Here is a 19411-nt window from a genome sequence, read left to right on the forward strand (position 1 = left end):
GTTCATTAAAATGGCACATATTTCATGTATTAAAATTAAATATGATAGGTACGCTTAATGATATTGCATTAGTGATTAGGTAATGCATTCAGGAAGTACTTTTACTTTTGATACTTAAGTATTTTTAAAAGCCAGTACTTTTTTACTTTTACTCAAGTAAAAATGTTAATGTGGTACTTTTACTTTTACTAGAGTACATTTTTGTCCATGTATTTGTACTTTTACTTAAGTACATTTTTTAGTACTTTCTACAACACTGATAAAGACTGACTACTTGCCAAACTTTTGTGTTCAAAGTCAAAAAGTCAAAGAATCAAAAACAACACCAACAACAAAAAACTGTTGTAGAAATTATGACACAGAATAGAAATATTATCTTTGGCAGTCATTGAGCGAGAGGCGCCCATTGTACAGGTTGCTAGTCCATCACTGGGCAACACACACACACACACAGGACAAAAAGACCTCATTCATGCACAAACTCCACTGAGAGCAATTTACAGAAACCAATTAAACTTTTTCAGACTGTATGTGGACGCCTAAGAATGGCTAGGCGCCTGACTACTGCCAAGTATGGTGATAGGCAGTCAGAAAGGTTCGGCTGAGGAGCCCGTGTGTGTGTGTGCGTGTGTGTGAATAAAACACCATCAGACAGGAAGTAAGTTTAAGTTATTGTATTCAAATTTATATATTTGCATATATTTAGAAAGATATTCAATAATAGTAATAAATAATAATAATGTTTTCCTAAACACAACAGGAAAATAAAACCCGATGACACCCAAGAGTCCGTTCTTTTGTATCCAAATTGATTAATCCTCCATCCAACAAAAAGAGAATGATCTTTTAATCTATAAGACAATTTGTTAATAGTCTTATAGAACTCACACAGTTGCATTTCGTTATTGTTAGTTTCAATGAATACTAACAGTATTCTATATTTAATTAACACTTAAATATATTAATTGAGCAAGATCTAGATCAGACCTTTTCTTGGCAACAGATGTTGCTCAACAGACCGTCAACATTCAAGAGATGTCCTCCTGCATTTTCTTATTTAAAGACATTTAAGAGTCTTTATCAAACCATAACATTTTTATAAACTCATATATGGGACAACAGACTACACTGAATATGTTTAATTGTTAAAATCCTAACATAATATTTCTCCTAAATCTTTCAAGCATACATGTTTTACGACTGTTGAAAATATACTAACAGATAATCAACTATGTCTGATCGATAAAAGATAAATTTTTTGTGACAAAACAAACATTTTTGAGCAAATTTAGTTGGTTTTGACCTGGATCCTGTTCGGAGAATGTTTTCTTTAGTTCCCCTTTTTTTTTTTACTCATACTTGTATTCATGACAATACATTTGTATTTGATTTGCTATTGCTATGACAATATATATAGTTTTTACAGTTTGGTGGCTATATGCAGTGCGTTTCCTCTAAATTTAACAGAAAAAAACAGAACTCAGCTACACACTGCAGACCAACTTTGTGTCATTAAAGGAAAATGTCGTGAACTCTGGCCTGGCCTTCTGTCTGTGTGTGCTATTAGCACATTTTTGTCTGAGGAGGAAGCTGTAGAAAGAGAGGCTGGCTGCGTCCTGTCATGATCGGGGTTGAGACATAATCCTGAAGACTTACTTCCCAGGTCAGCAGCTGGATCCACACAGCTGCTCACAGGCCTCCCTATTGAAGCCTGGGTCAGCAAGACCCAGAACCTCCCTACACCAAAGATGTTCAGGTAGGTTGGTTGGACTGAAAGGCAAATGACTCATTCTCTATTACCAGTAACAGCAGCTGCATTTCCATTGACCATTTAATTGAGCAAATGGTCATTTAAAAATTAATTTGCTTAATGAAAATATGACAGTTTAAAAAAAAAAACAACTCTAATTTTTCGATAAAGTTTTGGCACTAGGATGATGTGTTCTTTTTTTTTCTAATCTAAATTGGTTTACTTCACAAAACTGCAATGGAAACACTTGTTTCGCATCACACGAGCCACACGATCAACAACCGGATGTCACTACTGGCAGAAACCATGAAGAAGATGACAGGAAGTAGTTGGACGATAGTTTTTAATGACTTATCGCATGAGCAAACTTATTCACGTGTGATTTTATTTGCGTTTCCTATTAATAAAAACACTGCATTTGTGAAATTGTGTTTTTTCAACGTTACTGGAGTACTGACAAAGTTTTGCGTGAATTTGTAACAGAAGCCCAGCTGGTGAATTCTTTTTTTTCTATTTGGATTTCGTTTTGTGAACAAAAGTATTAAAAAAACGTCTTTGTATACGTCATAGATGTTGATGTCCTTATCACTCACACTTCCCACACTTACTATCATGATACAATGGCGAATCATTTTTTCTCAAGAAAGATCAGAACAACCTTGAATAATTGACATGAAGTACTTTATTTTATTTTCCTTGAAGGGCAACTTTGTTTGCAGCAGAGTCTACCAAGTCTGAAAGCCTCTAAACAGAATCTAAACATTTATCGGGACTCTTGGCACCATGAATAATTTAAAGCTCCAAATGCTACGGAAATAGAAGAGCTCAAGGACAGGTTTGATCTTACCCTTTAGGCATCAGTAAACCTCCTTAATGAAGAAGTCTGAACTCTGTGAACAACGAATGCGGAGAGTCTTTCATGATTGATTTTTTTGCCCTCTTAGTGGCTCTTTTTTTGAAGATCTTATTGAGGTCTGTCAAAGCAACAGAACTGAAAGCAAAGGAAATATAAGAAATGAGCATGAGCAGACTGTCCAATGTGGTGGAATTTATTCTTTACCATGTTTGTTTTCTTACATCAAACTTTTTAATTTTACTGGCTTACTACAGAATTATTTTTCTTCATTTATTTTGGCGCTGGCAAAAAACCTCCAGAACATTAGGTATGCATTACTGCCACCTGTTGGTATGGAGTGTGGCCCAAAACGTCTGTTTTATTGTAGATGTTTTATTGATGATCTCATTTTGTTAATCAGCTTTGTTTTTCCATAAAACCTTATCAAAAGTTGAATACTCACAACTTTCTCAATCTCCTTGCAAATCTATTAAATGTTTCCTCATTTTTCCTAAATTCCTCTTTAACCTCCTTTCTACCTCATGTCTCCAACATCTTAAAAGTCCTGCTCCATTGTTTCAAATTCTCCTCAGTATCATGTTTAGCTTTTGTAAATAGTGTACAACTGAGTCCAGTGTAACCAAATCTCCATCTTGTTAGTAATCTTCTGTTTCTGCTTCCTGTTCTCATCTCTCCCACTCTTTTTTTGAATGTTATTATATCATCGTCCTTTCTTCCCTTTATTCCATTCTTCCTGTCATTTTTTCCTTTAGTTCTTGTTTACCGGTGATTCTTGCCCCTGATCTACGTGTGGTTACTCTAAAGTTGCCTCCTCTTATTGTTACCTATTTCTGCCTCTCCATCCGCTTTTTCATTTTTCATTTCCCTCAACCCCAATATGTGCAGGTACCTATAAAAATAAAATCCCATCATTTGAATTCTGAACAACCACTGTTTAATATCTAATAAAATGCCCGTCTGGCTTTCTGAATGCTATGCGGTGCACTGATAAGTGCTGAACTGTAGAATCTAAACACATTGTTGTTCTTAATAGTTTCATTTCTTCTACCCACTGAAGTGCTAATGATATTGCTAACACGTCTTTCTACAGAATTGGAAACACCTGCATTGCTTTCGCCCGCATGATTAAGAAAAGAATCAACCCAAACAAACGAAAAGAACCCCTAAAGAAACAGGAATAAGTTTGTGAATCTAATTTACAAACTCATCTACACAATGAAATGTTTTGCAAGCTAAAACAATTGACTCAAAATGTTACTTTAAAGAGGATAAACGATAAAATACAAAAAAGAGAACCGTCCATTTGGTTGGGCCCATTGATGGAATCCGTGACATCAGACAGGAAGTGGTGGGCGGGCCGCTCCCACACACCTGCTCCGGCTGTGGGATCCAAACGGACAATCAGTGGTGGTGAGTTTCAAACAAACAGAAATGATTTACCTTGTAACAGAAGAAATGTGTCCAGTGGTTCAGTAGTGTTGGCTTTAAGAAACACAAATGCTAATGCATCTTTCCGTGTTGTTGAAAGCACAGAAAGTGAATTGTTTCACTTTTAAACAGGGAAAATCTGTTTCCACGTGCTGAGTAAAGGATTTTAAATCATGTGAACCTGGTGTGTGATTTTTTTATCTTTCTTGGGTTGGAAAAACGTGAGCTTTTTCGGTTTTTATCGTTTATTTTTCTTATTTGGATTTTTTCAGCATTAAATGACTGTTTACCTTCAAAAGTCCACAGAAAAGGAAGTTGTAATTATTATTTTGTTTTTACATTCCAGCTCATCAGTTACAATATCCATTAAAGCCTAAATAAGGTTGAAAATAATGTATTCCTTCTCAATCCCTCCAGTCTCCACTGCTCTTCATCACCTTCCTGCTAATTGTGAACATGATATGCTCCTTCTAACAAACACAAACGCCACAGAACATGGCAGATTTTTATTCTTTCTTTTTTTTTTAAACATTTCTCAAACTTTAGGAAGCCTTTTTCCTTTTCCACTCTACCATTTAATTTAATAGTCGTAAGAATTACGTTTATAAGGGGTTTTTTTTTTCTACTCTTGAACTGCCTCTAAAATCAACTCCGTTTCTTTCCAAGTCATCGTTAATATTCTGACAATTCCTAAAAGACGATTCCTCCGGGTCATAGGTCAAGTTTTTGAAAGTGAATAATTCTCCAGGGCTTTTTATTCACCTGGAGAGAAAAAAAAATCGCACATTCTTTCATGGAAATCTACTTAATGCGAAGAGTTGGAATATTTTAGTAAAAGTAGAACATTTGTGTCAAATACCTGAAACTTTCCTCCGTTTCTCATACTTTTCTTTTGCACCTCTTGACAACAGTCTGCCCTCTCACTTCCCCAGCGCTGGGTTTTTTCTTTTTTTTTTTTAGCATTGAAATCTTCAAGCAGCTTTTTTATTTCTGTTCAGGCAGGTATATATATGCCTATTTCTCTCTTCTCTCTGTCTGTTCCTAAAGTTGTAATTATCTCCAACACTTGATAAAAGCCTCAGGCTCTCTCCGACTCTCCCTCTCAATCTGACTTTATTGCCTTCATTATATTGCACTTAATCAACGCTCGGCGCTTTTTCAGCTCTGTTTCTGATCTCTTCCCTCCTCCCCCTCCATCTTGTGCTTCTTCTCCATCTCCTGTAGTATTTGTTTTCTCCTCTGATTTCACGGCAGCCTCGCCTCGTTTTATTTCTCCAGCTGTCTTCCGCACCGCGGGCGAAGTATATTGTCAGTGTAATGAATTGTCAAAAATGGGTCAAATAGCAAAACGCGTTCTCTTTGCCTTCCCCTCTCGTTTTCCATTATCGCACGCTGTTCCCGGGTTTTACCTGATGCCGGGGTTTCTCCTCTGCCTCCTGTTTTCGCCGCCTTTCGTAACTCTCCGCTTTCATCTCAGACGGCTGCACATTCAATCTCGGGGCCTCTCTCTCTCTCTCTCTGAATCTCTCTGGCTCTCTCTCGCTCGCAGATGCCTCCTTATTCTTGATCCAAATGAGATGCCTCATGATCAGCTAACGATAAAAATTATTTTAAAAAGCGATACAAAATCAGCTTGTTAGCAGAGATATTCCTCAAACTTTATTTGTATAAGTTGAATTAAAAAGTCAGTTTATTCAAGCACATTATTCATATTACTCCCAGCACGGCAGGACCCAAGCTGTGTGGGAATGGGTGTGCAAGGGTGTGTGTTTCTGTCTCTGCTTTCTAATGAGAACAAATCTGAATGGATGAAATGGATAATGAATCATCTGAGGGTGCAACTAAATATGAAATTATTACTAAATCGTAACGCAATGTTAATTATTATCCTCTGCTTTTTGTTGTGCGTGTGTGTGTGTGTGTGTGTGTGTGTGTGTGTGTGTGTGTGTTTTCCAGGATGGTTGAATATTCCCTGGATTTGCAGAACATCAACTTCACAGCCATCAGGACGGTGAGGGTGCTGCGGCCTCTCAAGGCCATCAACAGGGTGCCAAGTAAGTTGCCAAATCTCTTCAGACTTCATGTTCTTTAATGTTCCGAGTTAAAAAAAATTTTTTATTATTTCAATTGCTCTTTATTTAACATGTTGCCACTCTGTTCTTTGGCAGTTTAGTTGTTCCGTACCCGACTTATCTGGGTTACTGAAAGGTCGTGTCTGCTGCTGGACATTTTGTAAGAACAGTTTGTCGATCCAAACCTTTTTGTTTTTGATATTTTTTTTCTTTATTTATGTGACTTTACCACTTTCTAACTTTAATTTAGAAAGTTTATTAGAAAATATCTGTTTTTATTTCTGGTTTCAGTTGTATTGAGTCGACTGGCCGGGTATAAAGGCATGATATATAGTCTACATATAATAATATTCATTAAAAATGTATACATGCGAACATTTTCATGATTCTTCATCTCCATCATTTATTAGAAATGGTTTGATTCCAGGTTTAGCAGGTTGGGTTGAAATAATAAGAATTTAGTTCGGTGAGATGCAAAGCTGGTGAGGCACTGACTTAATCATAATCAGATATACAAATATAGACCACCTGCATGTTATTGTTTACATAATTAAATTTTGCGCATGCGGGCAAAGCTGGAGGGCAAAAACACTATTCTTTTACATGTCGTGCATAGCCGCGCTGCCGCCGTAGAATAATTCCGTTACCTCAATGAAACCTGGACATGTAGATATTATTAATTTCGTGCTGTCCTCCACAGTGAAGGGAAAAACAACTCAAGTACAACTTAAAACCACGTTTTTCTCGCTCTCTGTATCAGCGTAGCTGCGCGTAGACTCGTTGCCATAGCAACTGACAACAACGCCCCTAAAACAACACTCAATTATTTCCCACACAAAGAGCAGAACATTCAGTCTGTTGCAGTAGTATGGTTTTAGGCTTAATGTTTATTTTGCTATTATTAATAAGTGATTGCTGTGGCAAGAGGAGAAAACTATAAATATATCGCTGCACTTTACTATATGGCTAGCTCCGTGGCTAGCTCGTTATTACTGTCTCTTACTCTGCAGTTGTGGAGTCACAATGTCTGGGATCATGAGCGCCCCCTGCCATGAGGCAAGAGAACTGCCTGCCTCACCTCGAATCTGTTCTCTGCCGTTTCTGATCGCTCCTCAGCACAAGAAACACGTTACACACACAGTTGGTGACGAACAATACTGTACATTATATAAATAAGCTAAATTATGGAAAATCAGTTCATACATTAAATGTTTTTTAACCATTTTATTGGCGACGTGCAGACAGGATGAACATGCTCTCATCCAGTGGCAGCCAGTGCAGTTAGTGAGAGGTTGATCAATCCAAGGTGAGGCTCAACTTGCTGCTGCCTCACCAGCTTCACTTTCGAGCATTTGAATGGGAAAATGCTAAGATTTAGCGATTTTGAAGAAAAAGAAAATCAGAATTAGTTAAGCTAAATAAAAAAAATAAATACTTTAGAACACAAACCACAGGGTGAAAATAGCAATATAAATTATTTTATCATTATATTTTTCCATTACGACAGGTGAGGCTCTGTCTCACTTGCCTCCCCTGATCGCACTTCACTGATTATTATATAGTACATACATGTACTTAAATAAAATTTATACTACAAGCACCATTGCAGGAGAACATTCTCCAAAATACATTCCAAAAGCCTTTCTGTCAAGTTATTTTGGATGTGTAGCTGTTACCTTTTTGAGCTATTACCTACAACTGAACCAACCACTCTGTTGGTTCAGTGCTTCAAGATATTGAGGACTAATTGAAATCTTGAAAATGAACGGCCTACGAAGAAAACTGTCAATCCAGAGGGGGAAAAAATAGCTTCCAACAGTCAAAAGCGTCAATGAAAGGATTAAAACGCGCCTTTGAAGCCGGTCACATCAATTCCACGAGTGTTTTGCTGAAGTTGATGTCCTTTTGATGAGAACTGTCTGAGCATTTTTGCTCACCACATTTTTTCCTTCTTTTTTTTTTTCTGTGTTGATATGACTAAATTGTGCTTAGCAGGCAATCACTCTAAGTGGCTATGAGTACTCTCTAAGTTGGAGGCTGGTGCTTGAAGTTAATGTTTTGCTTCCTTTGTAATTGCTTGCTGCGCACCACCCACTGCTCATACATCTGCAGCGCAAACGAAGCTCTTTGTCTTCCTGCCTCTATAAAAGCGAGGGAAGCCAATACGGGATGTGAAAAAGAAATGCGGATTTATTCGTATTTTTTTTGTCACAAATTATGTTGTGAAACGTCAATTGATCCCTTCTTTTTATCATTATTCAAATTCTTTTTAATTTAAAATTTATTTTACCAAATTTCCATGTGCTTTTTTTTATGTCATTCTTACATCCTTGCTTTACCACAGCAATTCTTTTTTTTTTCTTTAGCAATATTGACACCAGCTAGGTATAACATTCTGATGGCCTGTCTGATAGGGTATTGGTCCACTTTTTTTACCGCTAATGTGAGTTTCTGGCATGATTTGAGAAACGGTGTGTATGAGCCAGTTTTGTTCACACGAAGTGTTCGAAAAGCATGTGACGGTGCGGAGGGAGAGTTGAGAGATGCGATCGGGTCAGACCAGATGGGATCGAACGAGACCGGCCGGGTTGGTTAACATAATTGATAATGGCCCAGAATATTCTGTCCAGCTCTGCCGAGAGGTAAATTGAAAACAGTGATGATTGTCACTCAAAGCGAACTGCACTCATGCTGTAAATGCACAACATCATTCATGAAATTCATACTGGCGTTTAAAGGGGCAGTATTATGTAAATTTGACTTTGAGCTTACGTCATGTTATTATCTCGTCAAAACTGGAGTGCTGCCTTGATTCTTTCATGCATGTTTAAGAAATCCTTTCATTTCCATGGCAACCATTCAGGCGTGTGAAACGCCTGGTTGGACCTTGACAACGTACCATGTCAGGGAAATCAGACAAAACCCTCGGCTCCTTCAGACTAGCCAGATGCAATTAGCAAATACCTGGTGGAACAGCACATCTGCTAAACTCATATGAACTACTTGTCAGTTGGCCTGTCAAAATACACAATAAATCAGTTATTCACATGATAAATTCAGGTCATAAATGGGCTCAATCATTTCCATTTGCGTGATTTAAAAGTTTTCTCTTTTCTCTCTTTCTACCAAAAACTGGACAACAAAAGTCGTCAGTCGAATTTTTTTTAGTCTCAACTGGCTATTTTGTTTACAGAGACTTCATAATTAATTTTGTTTGTTGTTTGTTTATTTTGGATATTTGAAATGTCCCCCTGTTCCAGTGTTAAATGTTCATTAGGATTTAAAGTTTGATATTTGAGAATGTGTTCTTGTATTATTACCATACAAGAATAATGTTGTTTTGAAAATTGTCTCAAAACAACAATAATATCATTTATCGCAATAACTTCGTATCACCCAGCAAAATTTGTCGTCATGACAGGCCTACTTGCCAGAGGTAAAAACTTTGCTAAAGGTCAATAGAGTATTGATGTTGTGATGACTTCCTGAAGGCAGAGCTGCAGAAAAAGCAGGAGCTTCTTAAAGAGACAAAGATCCAATTTCAAGCTATCAAGTTCCAAAGCCAAATTTCTGTTCAGTCATATTTGATATATGACATTTTTTTTATGACAACTGGAAGGTGACATAGTGACTCGATTGTGCTATAAAAATGTCTCTATGTGGTTGTAAAATGCATAATACTGCCCCTTTAGGAGAATCATTGTAAGTAGAAAATGGTTTCTAAATGTTTTGGTTTGGCATAGCTTTCACACCTTGATTTATTTATTTTTTCCTGACTTGTTCACTTGCTGATTTGTTTTGCTTCCGAGACATCGAGGGCAAAATATTAATTTGGTGTCTCCTAAACCCCAAGAGCGTCATGGCGTCCTAAAGAAGAGATAATCAGCGTTATGCACTTGACTTCACCTCTCTTGGTTGGTAATGTTAGTCATAACGTCAGTCTCCTTCCACTTGGTCTGCCTCTAGCTTTCTTCAACTGTCTTCTATATCATTTACATCATTTCTTCTCATCTATCTCCACGGTAAAGACACTAGTCATCCTCTGGGAGTAATTTGTTCCACAGGGATAGAGAAGGAGAGGAAGAGGAGAAAAACATATGATCTTGTCCTTTAAATTGTGAATTGTGGAGTCAGGAAGGCTGAGCTGATCAGCAGGGACAGCAGGACCGTAACCCGACATCCTCACCAGATATTTCTGTTTTATGAATAACTCTAATGGAAACATGTTTAGGAATTGGCTTGGTTTTAAGCCAGTTTCCAGGTGGTGGGTTTATGCTGCTGAATTAGGATGCTCTCATGTAATGAACTGCAAAGACATGCATCTGTCGTCAAATTCATAACAAAACAATTAATGATAATGCAGAACTTCCTCTTTTGACAAAGGCAATTAAGAAACAAACGCATGATCAGCACCTAATGGATGGAAGAGTAATTGGTAAAAGCCTGAGTAGAACGCTGCAGCATAGTTGATTAAAAATGTCTTCTCTGAAAGTAAATATTGGTCAGCATCATATCATTATTTTACATAAAATAAATCAATAAGATGTTGATTAGCATTAAAGGTGAGCTGGCAAATATGAAAATATTCCTGAACTTGTTTCCATTAGAGTTATGCAGAATCCAGAATTTCCAATAAGGACATGGAATTTGGGTTGGTGAAACTTTTGCACAAAAGAAAAATTAGAAGGTGACGGGATTGTGGGGGTTAAGCGAATGAGATAAATGGAGTTGGGAAGATGGGATTATCCAGCCTTACGAGGGACGGGTGGAGATGGAGCGGAGGGAGGGAGCGATGACGAGAGGAGAGATGCTGGGGAACCCACATGAACAGGCCATTACAATGATAGATAGACGCGAGGAAGTGCAGGGGACTGAGTCATCTGTTGAATAGAGATAAAGCAAGCGAGGGACAAAAAGGACGAGAGGAGCGGCGTGAGGGGAATGAAGGAAGCGGCGATTATGAATGATAAAAAGAGAACGCGTGATCAGAGCAAAGCCCATTTTTATTTCGGTGGGTTTGTTAGCGTTGCGGTCGCCGTGTTCTGTGAAACAGGAAAGAGAATTGTAATTCAGGTGTAAACGGAGTAACTGCTGATTAATTTTCAAGTTTGAGTGTTTACAGTTTCTGTCAGATCTCGAACTGATGAAAGACACAAAATACAGCCAGAAGCAGAACATTTCTACACCGATTGGTAGGCAATGCGGGGTTAAGTGCCTTGCCCAGAGGCACATCGACAGGTGGCAGGAGGAAACTGGAATCAAACCAACAACCTTCCGGGAGCAAGACAACTACTCTACCCACACAGCCACAGTCGTCTGCATTAGAATATTCTTTCAAACTAAGCTAATATCACATATTTTTAAAATTCATTAAACACAAGCATACTAAATAACTTAAGCTGAAGTCAGAACATACATTTATATTTTTAAAACATAAATTTGACCAAAAACGAAATTATTTTCAGTCATGTTTCTGAGGGTCACCTTAAAATGTAAAGCAAATTTTCAGAAGGTTAAGCAGACGTTAATTAAAATAAATTTAATAAAATATATATTTATATAACTATAAAATACCAACTGAATCTGAGTTTGAAAAGCTTGTTTTGTGATCTGAAATGACTTTCTTTTTTTTCCCCTCATGGAAATCTGCTTTTATTTTGCCAACAACTAGCTCATCAGAGAGTTCATTTTATCGACTCTCTCCATTGTTCGGTGAAGTTTGTGTGATTGGCCAGGAAATGAAGTGGCTGGATGGAGTTCAGCCATTAGCTGCTCTGACATGTCAAAACGCCTTCTGGAGAAATCAATACCTGGAGTCCTTCCATGGAAATCCAACTCTGGGACGACGCTGTCGGGCTCGAAACACGCAGAAAAGTAGAAAATCACAACTGCTGATTTGTAAAGATTATTACTGTGAATTACCCTCATCATCCTCCATCAGCGCCGCATGTAAGTGATTATCTGTTTAAAGCCGCGTCCCTCAGGGGCTCCTGCCATCTTTCTTGATTTTTAAATGAATGTCACTTTTATGATTTATCAGCTATTGACAAGAAAGTGATCAAACATAGATTGGAAGTGTCACATATGACACGGTATTATTATTATTATTATTATTATTATTATTATTATACCTACAGCCGTACCTTCAGTTATTTAGCGCCATGTAGCATGGATAGGGAAGCCAATCTTAGCTTTAACAAAAACTATTTACCACAGAGCTCATCTCAGAGTGCAGTGCCAGTACAGCATCAAACACACACGCATGCATGCATACACTAACACCTGTTGGCAGAAGATGACTGGATGATTGCGCTCGTACTCTCGGTGCAGGATCTGTGTGGTGCGAGTCAATTAATTGCACTAATGGAAGTTCTCCATGTCTGGCTCCCAGCGGCCGCAGCTTAAAAGCCTCGGTCTGCTGTCTGCATTACCCGCAGTCCCCACGGGAGGCGCCGTGTTAGCAACCACGGTAACGGCCATCAGCGTATTCCCACTCTGTTGGTTTGTGTCCATCTGCTCCCAGTGCGCCTCGCCTTTAATCTGGTTTAAGCCCGTCTCACCCTGGTTCTCGCCTCGGCTGTAGCGTTTCCATCTGCTCACCGTTTCCACGCGCTGGCGCAGGCAATTTCAGCCGGCCAGAGTTAAAGACATTATCTATTATATTTGGTATTATTAAATCAATTGAACGAGCTAATCGAATACTTGTTTTATGTTCTATTGCTGCTAATAAAAGATTTGACACCCTGAAGACGGAAGCATTGGAGATATTAAATCCTAAGCTGGAGGAATCCCTTTGCACTGCACATTATAACTTGAATAACTGATCGTCTTTCCTTTATGAATTGCCCGTAACTGGCTGCATATTTCAATCTTTGTTTGAATTAAAGACTAGTTTGATAGTGCTGCGCTTTAAGCTGCTGCAGACTTCAAACGGACCTAATCAATGGGAGACGTCCGTTTCATCTTTCTCAAAGGAAATCCCGGCCTGTGATATTTATTACCCGACAGAAACAAAGTCAAGGTTAAACTACACCTTCGCTGCATTTTCACCTGAAAGAAATCCAGTTACAATCGTCAGACGATTTAATTTCACTGCTGCTCTCAGATGATCTGGTGTTTCACTAGAGAACATTTTGCCTGTACAACATGTTCTCACACTTGATGTTTTACCCCCCTTTTTTTATTGCTTCTGCAAGTCAAACATGATCAATAAAATTAGGTTTTCATTACAGAAAAATGTACAAATAAAACCTTTAATGGCAAAGTGAAAACTGATTTCTGTAAAAGGTTGCGTAACATTTAACAAAAAAAATTACTGCATTCACTCCTTTAAAAACAGGTTTTAATGTCAGTTTTATAAAAAAAAAAATAAAATGTTTTACTTTCTTTATATTTTTTAAATAACTGCAATCCCTCTTGGTCCCAATTAGCTAAATACTCCATCCATCTTCAGTCTACTTTACATGCAGCGTTAACCACTGGTTATATTTTCTTCTGGAGATCTTTGCTGAAGTAAAGGCTGTTTGACTATTATGACTGTGGAGTTTGATGATTTATTAATTATAATATTGCAATTAATGGAATGGAAATTTCACAACACTAATAATTTCAGGGTGAGCAAGAGAATGAAAGTGTTGATGTGGAATAATGGATATTTGTGTTCAAGTTAAAACCACAGGAGTCGGTTAAAAGACTTTGTTCCTTTTTTCTCATGTATACGTTCATCTAGAACTCACAGACAGTTTTTATTTAAAACATTAAGTATGACTTAAAACGTCATATTGTGGTCATTCTAGATAAAAACAAAAATGAAAAAGGAGTACATTTCCACTAAAGTACCACAACTTTGTTTTTTTTATTAAACTTCTAGAAAAACACGGACATTTCTGAGTTTGAAAAGTCATGTATTTGTAATAATAACTTCAAAAATGTTCATATAAATCTCTGAAAATTTTCAGAAAACAATTTTTATTTTGTTTTTTTTCCTTCCAAATTCTTACATTTGGAGCTCAGGAATTGATTTGAGTTTTTTTCTAAAAATTTCTAAGTTTTGTTGGTGGAAATATACTCCTTTTTTTCTCCCTTCTAATCTACAGTTGCCCTTTAATTATGAGACACAATCATAAAACTCTCAAATGTATTGTTCAGTGTTAAGTAGGTCATCTTTAAAATCTGTCTCTGGTGAGCAGGACATTGTTGATCAACGTTTTGTTGATGTTAGTTTTGATATTCACCACCCGGCCGTCGCAGAGTGAGGACCTGAAGAGGCATCGCAGACACCAATGACATGGCCTCCAAAGCACTTACCTCCCAACTTTATTAAAGTGTGATCCACACAGGTCGAACTTTAGAGCCCTGAGGCCCAAACCGACCCACCGTTCCAGGACCAAACAGTTCTACTTAATATCAGAACTGCATTTGAGTAAAAGTTGATTGGTCAAACGTTTACTCACACTTACTCACCTTAAAGTACTTTTGAAAATACTTAACTATTCAGAAGTACAAATTGTATTTTCTAATATCAGTACATTGCAGTATTATTTTTACCGAACCGTTTAGCTTGCTGAAACCAGCTGATGATGCATTGACACGTTGAACCACTCTGCTACAAAATGTCTACACCACGTGTGAAAACTTAAGCATAAAACCGCAATTAAAATATGTCAGCTAATGTCATTATTTAAATAATTAAAATTCCTAACTCCTAATAAGAGCAAAAAAACAGGAGAGACTTTTTCTTTTATTTCTCCCAACAGCAACACTGGTAACTATAAGTAATGCCATATTTGACATGGAAGCTTACAAACATCAAACATGGCGCTAACATCTGGCCATGGCGGCACTGGTTTCTTCAACCGTCTCTGTTTGAATGAAAGTGGAAGCTCAGCTCATGACCCTTAAGGAGGATGACGATGCGATCCAATATCTGTCTTTGAAATGTAGTGGGGAGAAAGTCTTACGTTGCCCCAAAAAGAAATACTCAAGTAGAGATACTCAAAAAATAGTGCAGTACTCAAGAAAATCTACTGTTGCTATCCACCACTGATTAAATGTTCGTACACAATCTGATCAACTGATAGAGTAACCTGCTTGGGGAAAAAACGTTTGACAATAAATGGATATAATACTGCAGGGTGTCTCGCAGGAAAACTTGCTAAGTTTGGTGCGCTGGGCCAGTCGTCCAGCGGCCCACCATGTTTTCCAGTTAAAAATGTTTAAAGTTAACTGGAAACGTGAAAATATGACTTGGTGACTATGTGTTATTGGAAGACATTATTTGCGATTCCTAATCATCAACTGTAAAGTCGTATGAAAGGGAGACTAATAAATATAAAAACTTAATCATCTGAATGAAACAATTCTCAGCCAGGCTTGTAAAGCCCTGCGGGATACTTTCTGCACATGTATACTGTGCTACGTGTTAGTGTACTGACCACCTATCTGTATAAAGGCCAATCTGCCTGCTTTTAAAAACGGCACTTAGCATGTTCACACTGTGCTTTCACTCGTCTTGTGTGTCACTGCAGGCATGCGTATCCTGGTGAACCTGCTGCTCGACACGCTGCCCATGCTGGGTAACGTGCTCCTCCTCTGCTTCTTCGTTTTCTTCATCTTCGGCATCATCGGGGTGCAGCTGTGGGCGGGGCTGCTCAGGAACCGCTGCTACCCAGAGGAGAACTTCACACTGTGAGTCCAAGTCTGGTTTCGTGTGTTAACTTGTGAAAACGGGCGCGAGCAGCCCCCTAGCGCACTTCTGTCTCCATGGAAACGTGACTGTAACAACATGCCCTACTTTTATTTTGTGCACACAAAAAATAAAAAATAAAAAAGTAAAAAGTTTGCATGAATTAGAAAACACATTGTGGCTCTGCATGTGAGTGAAGTTTGCAGTGTGAGTGTCTCCCAGCTCTCCTCTCTCCACCTGATCTGAACCGGTGAGAAGAATAATTACATCATCTACTCAATTTACTGTTATCACAGCAGAAAAAAGAAGAGAGATGAAGAGCCCCTCCGGCTCTCAGCCTCTCGAGTCCTAACGTAATGAGGCTAACCTCATTGTGCACAGCAAAATGTGCGCAAAGCAAATATCATTATTTCGGAATCAAGTTTGGCACTTCATTAAAAGTTGAAACGTGTGTGTGTGTGGTTTTTTTTGTTGTCTTTTTCTTCTTTTACATCATGTGAAACCTCTGCTCACGGTATCGGATGATAATTCATTATTAGTCCAGTGGAGATGCACCAAGCCATTGGCGAAACGTAAAGGTAATTTTAATCATGTCTGGATCAATAGAAAAATGATTTTAAACACTGAAGGTTGTGATGCTGCAAGTTTTTACCGATTTCCCCTCATGGCAAAAAGATTCTGAGTTTAATTCCTCTCTTTTACCACCAATTTAATGTGAAGGGGAGTACTTGTTAATAAATTTGAAAATGAAAATTAAAAAAAGCAGTTTACTGCTAGAGATAACCAAAATTACTTAATCTATAACTAGTCGCATTCTATCAACTGATTGCTAATCGGAAATATTTTAAACTGTCTGTCTGCGATTGGCTGCTCTGAGAACATAAAATGTGCAACCGTTTTCAATTTAATTCACCTTTACTGTCAGCACCGATTTTTTAAAAAATCATCTAAATTTCTGTCAGAAACATCACAAAATGAATAATATTTTTTAACCTCTCTTTGACAGAATGTCTACAGGCAAAGGGACTTCCTTGAGCCAAAGCTTTTTTAAAAATGTATTTCTTGTGTGCAAGTTTGTGAAGTTAAGTGCATTTCTCTAAAATGCCATTTTACAGCACAATCAAGTGACTATGTTACCTTCAGTTGTTGCAGTAATGCTATATATCAATTCTGACTTAAAAGAAATTTTACTTTGTAGTATAACTCCTTGAAATTTGGCCTCTGTCTCTTTAAGAAACTCCTGCTCCTTCTGAAACTCCACCTTCAGGAAGTCATCACATCAGGGCTCCTCTATGAACCGTTTACCAACACTTTTATCAGAAGTAGCTCCTATAATGAGCTCAGTAGATGCTCATTATTTACATAATGTAAAAACTCAAAAAAGTCAAATTTTGCACAATATTTAGTTACTAATAGTGTTCTTAAAAGAAAACTAGATATCTACTTTGCTAGTTTATATGAAGTCTTTTGTGAAAGAGTTTAAATGAAGCGGCATGTTGGTGATCCCAAGTCATAACTGTATTTCGGGTTTTATTTATTATTCGTTCACTTAAATAAGAAGCAGGTGCGTATTTGTGTTTATGACTTTTAAATGTGATTTAAAAAATAAAGAACTCTAATTGTAGTGTGTTTATCCGTCCACCAGTCAGAAATTAAAACAATCATCTTAATGTTCCCCTGCAGCATCAGGAGCAAATCAAAGTTCGAGGCCGGGATATTTAACAGGTGTTGTTTGTTTTTCCAAGCGGTCCATTAAGAGTAAAGCCAAGGCGACTGTAATCGCGGCGTGTGACTGCCTGGGGAGACCCGACTCTCAGCCAAGCGCTTGATTAGCCTGCTTTAGCGGCATGGAGGAGTGGGTTTGACAGGAGTTAGCACAGCCAAGCCCAGTGAGAAAATAATGATCTGATAAGAAGCTTTGGGGTAGGTCATCACCATGACAACCATGTCATAAATGAAATGCAGACTTTTAAAGGGAACACAATAATGGGATGTCCTACTCCTAAACTGAACCGACGGCGAGTTCATTTTGGTAATAATGTCGTCTAAAGACAGTAAATTATTTTTGTCTTGTTGACCGTTTCATGTTTATTTATTTTATTATTTTTTTTCCTAATTGCTGAAGGACAAGAAAAAAAAAAAAGCAACTTTAAATCTTTGCTCAGGTGTCAGTCATTTCCTCAGGTACAAAATGATAAAAGGCCTGTCATCCGGTGAAGTTAATCATCTTCATACACAGAGACACATCTCCAGTAGTCGGTGTAATAATGAGACGGGCTGCTGCCACTGCATGCGGGCTTAGTCACACACAGCAGTGGCGGAAAAGTAAAGCAGAGAAGGTGGGTGGCTGGGTTACCTCGTTTATTTCTGGTGGTTTCTCGCCGCTGCCAGAGCCTGTGGTCGGCAACGGAGGCAAAAAACACAAACGGTAGAAGTCGCAGGTGGCCCACAGGAAATCATTTCTGGACAGACCCGCGGCTGGAAAGCCCATGCTTTCTTAACGCACGTGTGAATGTGAGTGCATATGTATATTGCCATAGAAACGAGAACTTCGCTGTGCAGATCCATGAAATGAAGGTGCTAAGTAGTTGCCTAAGAATAGTAAGATTTATTTATTCATTTATTTAGCTATGAGAAGGTTAAAGAACCCAGTATAGGGTCAGCTGTGCTCCCCGCCTCTCTAACAATGACCGCTGGAGACAGGCAAACAATCCTGCAAGGATAAGGGGGTTCAGCCGCTGGATGGGTGGAAGAAATAAAGGTTTTTACTCATTTTTAATAAAAATATTTGATAAGATTTGTGGTAGACTTAAGTTATGCAACATCTATGTCACATGGATCTTACATAGGATCCATAAAAATGCCATCAAATAAAAAGAATACAGTCCACAACCCTCCAACAAAAAGTAGGAGGTCTGAACCTGATGGAGGTCTAAGACACTTCTTTTGTGACAGAGGTGGAGTTTTTATTTATTTATTTTTTATGTAGGTTATGTACTGATTAATAATGTAATTTAAACAGTTTACAGCCAGGGTTACATTTAAATAACCTAAAAAAAAAAAAAACATTGCCAGAATATTGTTTCTATGAGAAAGAAAGGAGAAATGAAAGGATTAAAATTTTCACTCCGCTTTGGCAAACGGACAGAAAACAAACTTTTATGTAAGTTGAGTCAAATGTGGGTAGAGGTGAGAGTGGGAATAAAATCTGGCAATAAATTCTAATACTTATTTTTTTTATTGGTAATAGAAAAATGTGTTGGCACTTCCTAAATTTGGTGGACTGCGGACAGTAATTATATTTTTGTGGGTCAAAGAAACGAGAAATCAGAAACATAGGTTTGGACCTCTACTTCTGAAAATAGGGGAGCAGCTTGACACATTGAGTTTTCAAATTTTCCTTTTTGTGTGTGTGTGTTTTATTCAAATAAAAAAAACTTTGTAATTGTAGAAATGGGTAGAGCATCAGTAGAAGTGCTTCATATACATCTTAAATGTAAAACCAGGAACATGATCCAGCTGACAATTGACTTGGTTTGGCTCAATTGAATTTTTTTATTTTATTTTTTACAAAAAGTTACAAAATTGAATAAATAAAAAGTTGTGAATCTTGTAAATAA

At 37.7% G+C, this 19411-nt stretch overlaps 1 protein-coding gene across 1 annotated transcript in view; it reads left to right on the forward strand.

Annotated features, from left to right (window-relative positions):
- LOC122830339 (voltage-dependent T-type calcium channel subunit alpha-1I-like) overlaps positions 1 to 19411 on the forward strand; it is a 201955-nt gene that overhangs the window by 92530 nt on the left and 90014 nt on the right. The window contains exons 5-6 of the mRNA XM_044115612.1: positions 5991 to 6088; positions 15634 to 15793. Of these exons, the coding sequence (XP_043971547.1) occupies positions 5991 to 6088; positions 15634 to 15793 (258 nt within the window). The remainder of the gene's footprint in view (positions 1 to 5990; positions 6089 to 15633; positions 15794 to 19411) is intronic.

Source organism: Gambusia affinis, linkage group LG04 (assembly GCF_019740435.1).
Source record: "Gambusia affinis linkage group LG04, SWU_Gaff_1.0, whole genome shotgun sequence".
Taxonomy (NCBI): domain Eukaryota; kingdom Metazoa; phylum Chordata; class Actinopteri; order Cyprinodontiformes; family Poeciliidae; genus Gambusia; species Gambusia affinis.